At 38.6% G+C, this 5497-nt stretch overlaps 1 protein-coding gene across 5 annotated transcripts in view; it reads left to right on the top strand.

The window, feature by feature from the left end:
- The first annotated feature begins 5292 nt into the window (after positions 1-5292).
- The window catches only part of ABCF1 (ATP binding cassette subfamily F member 1), a 39244-nt gene continuing 39039 nt past the window's right edge, over positions 5293-5497 (top strand). For all 5 annotated transcript variants that reach the window (XM_087954384.1, XM_087954381.1, XM_087954385.1 and 2 more), the window contains exon 1: positions 5293-5449. In XM_087954384.1, coding sequence (XP_087810510.1) covers positions 5362-5449 — 88 coding nt within the window. In that variant the 5' untranslated portion in view covers positions 5293-5361. The remainder of the gene's footprint in view (positions 5450-5497) is intronic.

Genomic DNA, 5497 nt, shown 5'->3' with positions numbered 1-5497 from the left:
AGCGTGACGCGTAAGGTGGGAAACGGTTAGCTGGAGGATGGGGGTGATGGGGCGAACCATTAAGGGCAGGCGAATGGGGGAGTGGGGGGGAAGAGATTTGAATGTGACGTGCTTGGAAAAGAAATGACAGCAACGATTATGGATTGTACCATCGAAGGCAGCAAAGCCTGAGTTCATCATTCCTGCCCCCCCCGCGGAATATACCATTCCAGTCGGGGGGGAGAAGGGCTAAACCAAATTGCACTGTTCAGTTTATTTTATTCGTGGGTCGTTGGTGGGCCCGGAATGCCTTCTAGTATGACGTAGAAAGGCATTACAGGCACCTTAATACCTGAAAGTGGCGGGAGGGGGAGATTTAGTTGGCAATACTTTTTTCCCCCTTTTTTTAAAATAAGGATCAAGAAAATTTGGGGAAAGTATGTAAAACTCTGGATTGTTCAGAAATCCTTCTTAGGCAGAATTGTGCTGCTCTTTATCAATAGGAAATAAAATAATAGACTCGCCATCTCTCTTGCACATTCATCTAGCTTTGATAATATCCATTTCTATAAGTCAAACTATGAAAGGAAAAAAGCTCACATTTCCTTGGGAATACCTACATTTTTATAGGCTGGTGGTTATTATATCATTTATTGTAAAAGTCCTAAAAGTTTCTGTGACTTGCCCATGTTTCACTTAGACCAGTGTTTTTTTACCATTAAAACTTAAAATAAGTTTGGGCTTCAATCCCAGAATTCCCAAGTTAGATTTAAAAGTAAAAAAATATTGACCTTGTTCTAAATTATTCTGAATCTTATTTGCTTTTTCTAACAGGCTGAAAATCTCCAAAATGATGTTACTACTGTGGAAAGGGAATTTCAGGAAGGCAGTAGTGTCACAAAAAAACAGGAAAAGCCCAAGGGGAACATCAGGTCAGCCAGAAAATAAACTTACATAGGAAAGGGAATCAAATAAAAAGTATTAAAGAATCCTTATAGACAAAAGCCTAAGTAATTAAGAAAACTAGACAAATAGAAAAAGGAAACAAAAGAAAATTTAGAAAACCCTTACAAACACAGGACATACCAAATAAGCAAAACAAACAGACAAAAGACACAAAATATAAATTACAAAAGGGACAGACAAGAGATTGCCACAGAATAAATATGAAAATCTATCTTAAAGCTAAAAGAGATTACAGAAAACCAATAATACAATCTGGCCACCCCGCGGAGCTTGCCCTCCTGCGGGAATAAAGACAAACTCAAAACAGGATTTGAAACATTAGGCACAAATACAAACACTCACACAAAATCAACTTACAAAGGGAGAAAAGGGTATAAAAAACCAGGGACTTACCATAAGAAGCTAGCTAGCCCAGGAACGCAGACTTCTCACTGTTCTCCGCCTTCCTGAAAAATAAAAAGATCCAGCTTTCAAGCAGTTGTCCGTATCCTTGCGCCGGAGCTCTCCCAGCGGGAAAATTGAATCCTCGAAAGAAAGGCATTTAGACACCTTTCAACACTACAATGTAAGAATGGACTCAGGATTAATTCATCCTGATGCCAAAGATCAAAGACCTTTAATTGCTTGATGGAATTTAATTATTAATAATTTTTAAAAGCATATATTGGTCTTCTAAAAATATGTTAATTATGAAAATATATATATTTTCTTAAGTTTTCAGTGGTACTTACATGTATGGTATTCAGCTTTGTTCGGGTATTTTCCCACATCATTGTAGTTGTGCTTTTAAAGTTGTAGCAACTTTTCGGCAGAATCTCATCTGCCATCATCAGGCTTCTGTATTGTGTTCGTCTGAATACCATATATATATATATATGTGTGTGTGTGTATATGTATATGTATATTTGTTTTCTTAAGTTTTCGCGGGTACTTACATGTATGGTATTCGGCTTTGTTTGGGTATTTTCCCACGTCATTATAGTTGTGCTTTTAAAGTTGTAGCAACGTTTCTGCAGAATTTCATCTGCCATTCTGGCACAGCAGTAGGCTAGCCCCAAATTTAAAACTGAAACAACTGTAAAAGTCTGACTCACAGACGAACACAATACAGAAGCCTGATGATGGCAGATGAGATTCTGCCGAAACGTTGCTACAACTTTAAAAGCACAACTATAATGACGTGGGAAAATACCCGAACAAAGCCGAATACCATATATATATATGTAATGTGTGTGTGTGTGTGTGTGTGCATGTATGTGTATGTATATATATATATATATATAAAATTAAAATAATGCAATTATAAACAGAATTAAAAGATTTGAACATACTCCTTAAAAGTGCTCCATGCTCCTTTATTTTAAAAAAGTGGGAAATCAATAATGAACCACAAACCATATGAATAATCCAGTACTGCAATTCATATACACGTTTTTCTTTCCAGTATTAAATAGTAATTTTTAAGTCAGGGTTAGGATCAGAAAAATGTATATACTTATTAATATCTTGATCATTGATTCCAAATGCCAGCCAAGGGCCAGCCATTATCCACACATGTTCATCCAAAGCCATATTGACTATATTTTGGACCGGACGGAGTTTGTGCCTACTTTTTAAAAAAGCTATCCACTGCCATAGCTGAACCTCTAAGCATAATTTTTGAAAAATCTTTCAGGACCAGCTCCTTGCCAAATCTATGGTCACTAGCCAGTCATTCCCATCTTCAAAAAGGGAGACCCCAGCCTAGTTGAAAATTACAGACCAATCTCTTTATGCTGTGTCACCTGTAAAGTCATGGAATCAATTATTAATCAAACCATTATCCTCCACTTAGAGACAAACAACCTACACTCTAACAGTTTGGTTTCAGAAGGAAACCATCCTGTAACCTGCAATTATTGTACTGTAAAAACATATGGACTACACAACTTGATCAGGGCAAAGCAGATGCAATTTACATAGACTTCTGTAAAGCCTTTGATTCAGTGGTACATGACAAACTACTCCTAAAACTAAGGTCTTATGGTATCTCGATACCTGCATAACTGGATAGAAGCATTCCTGTCAAACAGGCAACATATGGTCAAAATTGGGAGCATCCTATCAAATCCTGTACCTGTGAATAGTGGTGTCTCCCAAGGCAGTGTTCTAGGACCAACTCTCTTCATACTCTATATTAATGACCTCTGTGATTATATTAAGAGCAACTACATTCTTTTCGCTGACGATGTAAAGCTATTCAACAGCACTGACAATGCTGCTACCCTTCAAAAAGACCTCGACTATGTGTCAGAATGGTCAAACAAATGGCAACTTCAAATCTCAACAAATAAATGCTCTGTCCTACATATTGGCAAAAAAAATCAGAAAAGAAAATACAGGCTGAATAGTCAAGACCTTGTTGATGACAAAAACTTTGTCAAGGATCTTGGAATACTCATCTCTAATGATCTAAGTGCTAGAGCCCACTGTAACTACATAGCCAAAAAGGCATGAAGAGTTGTTAACCTAATCCTGCGTAGCTTTTTCTCCAGTAATCATTCTACTAACTAGAGCATATAAAACATTTGCTAGACCAATAGTTGAATACAGCTCATTATTCTGGAAACTGCATTACATATCTGATATTAATACAATTGAGAAAGTCCAGAAATATTTTACGAGAAGAATCCTCCACTCCTCTACTCCTAGCAGAATATCTTATGCCACCAGACTTGAAATTTTAGACCTAGACAACCTAGAACTATGCCGCCTTCAGTTCAATCTAAGTATAGTATATAAAATCATACATTGCAATGTCCTACCTATCAATGAATACTACAGCTTCAACCAAAACAATACAAGAGCACAAAATAGATACAAACTAAAGATAAACAGCACCAAACTTGATTGCAGGAAATACGACTTCAGTAATAGAGTAGTCAATGTCTGGAATACTCTACCTGACTCTGTGGTTTCTTCCCCAAACCCCAAAATCTTCAACATTAGACTGTCTACTATTGAGCTCACCCCTTTCCTAAGAGGTCTGTAGAGGGCATGCATAAGCGCACCAAAATGTGCCTACCGTCCCTGTCCTATTGTTTCTTTTTTTCTTATTCGTATCCATTTCATGTATTTATAACCATGTTTATACTTATACCTGTTATCTAATAATTGTTTGACAAGATAAATGTTTTGGTCTTCAAAGAAAAATAAACATTTGCAATTTACTTTAGTACAAACAGTCACTAGAGTACAGTTTATTTGCTTAATATTTTTATATCCTTTTAATGTACAAACAATTCCTAGAGGCAGGTACATTATACATCTAAGATAAGAAATCAACAAAAAATGTACAGGTAAACCTCGACTTACAACTATTAGTCACCATTTAAAGTTACCGTGGCACTGAAAAAAGTAACTTATAACTCTCTTCACATTTATGACTGCCACAGCATCCCATGGTCATATGATCAAAATTTGGGCACTTGGCAATCTGCATATAGGTATTGGTAGCAGCATCTTAGGGTGATGTGCTCACCTTTCCTGCCAGCTTCCAACAACAAAGTCAATGGGAAAAGCTGGATTTGCTTAATAACCACGTGATTCACTTAACTGTGGCAAAAAAGTTCATAAAGTCAAGCACAAATCATTGCCTTGCTTAGCAATGGAAACTATGGTCCAGGTGGGGTCATAAGACATAGATTATCTGTATATCAACAACAAAAACAGTATGATAAGAGTGATTGGTCCAAAGTCATCCCATTATAGCAGGGGTGGGCAAACACGGCCCGAGGGCCACATCCGGCCCGTTGGTCTTTTTAATCCGCCCGCCGAAGATTGGTACAGAATTAAGGTTTGATGTGAATGATTGAATGATTGCATTCATTTGATTTTGACTTGTAATGACAGGCATTTCGACACCAGGTAGCGGTCCATCTGTCAAATTTTAAAAGTCAATGAGGCCCCCGAGCCAAAAAGTTTGCCCACCCCTGCATTATAGTCATGAAGACTATATGCAATATAGTTTCTTGTCTTTTCTTTGTATGCTATAAAAAAGACAAGAACTATAACTAAGTGGTCAGTTAAGAAGAAATGGCCTTAATTTATTGGCATGTAAGAAGCCTCCCATGCTGAAGTCCAAAGAAAAACTACATCTGTTTACGAGAAGACTTTATTTACTGCCCTTCGACTATCTATATACAACGTTTGCTCTCTATGATAGCAGGCCTTCAGGGCCTTTCTAGGAAGTGTCACGATCTCCATCGTACAACCCGCTCGGCACTTATAGGGCGACACTATTCGCTCCGCCTTAGCGTGGTCACTCTCGCGCAGGCGCAATAGGAAGGAGGCGTGCAAGTGGGAAGCCTCTTTTTCCGGGCGTCGGAGGCGCAGGAGCTAAGTGGCGGCGGTGGGAGAAAACCGGGGGGCTGAGCCATGCCTAAAGGAGGAAAGCAGCACCACGCCCAGGAGGAATGGATCGGGGACGGGGAGGAGAAGACATGCCCCGTGCAAGGAGCTGGAGGTACGATTTGCGGGGGGTGGGGGGTGGAATTCAACAAGGATAACCTGG

The sequence above is a fragment of the Notechis scutatus genome, chromosome 2 (genome assembly GCF_049901735.1).
Source record: "Notechis scutatus isolate UNSWTSFEM ecotype Mainland chromosome 2, rNotScu1.2, whole genome shotgun sequence".
Classification (NCBI taxonomy): Eukaryota; Metazoa; Chordata; class Lepidosauria; order Squamata; family Elapidae; genus Notechis; species Notechis scutatus.
The sequence above is the reverse complement of the archived record's forward strand: the minus strand, read 5'-3'. Positions and strand labels throughout refer to the sequence as shown.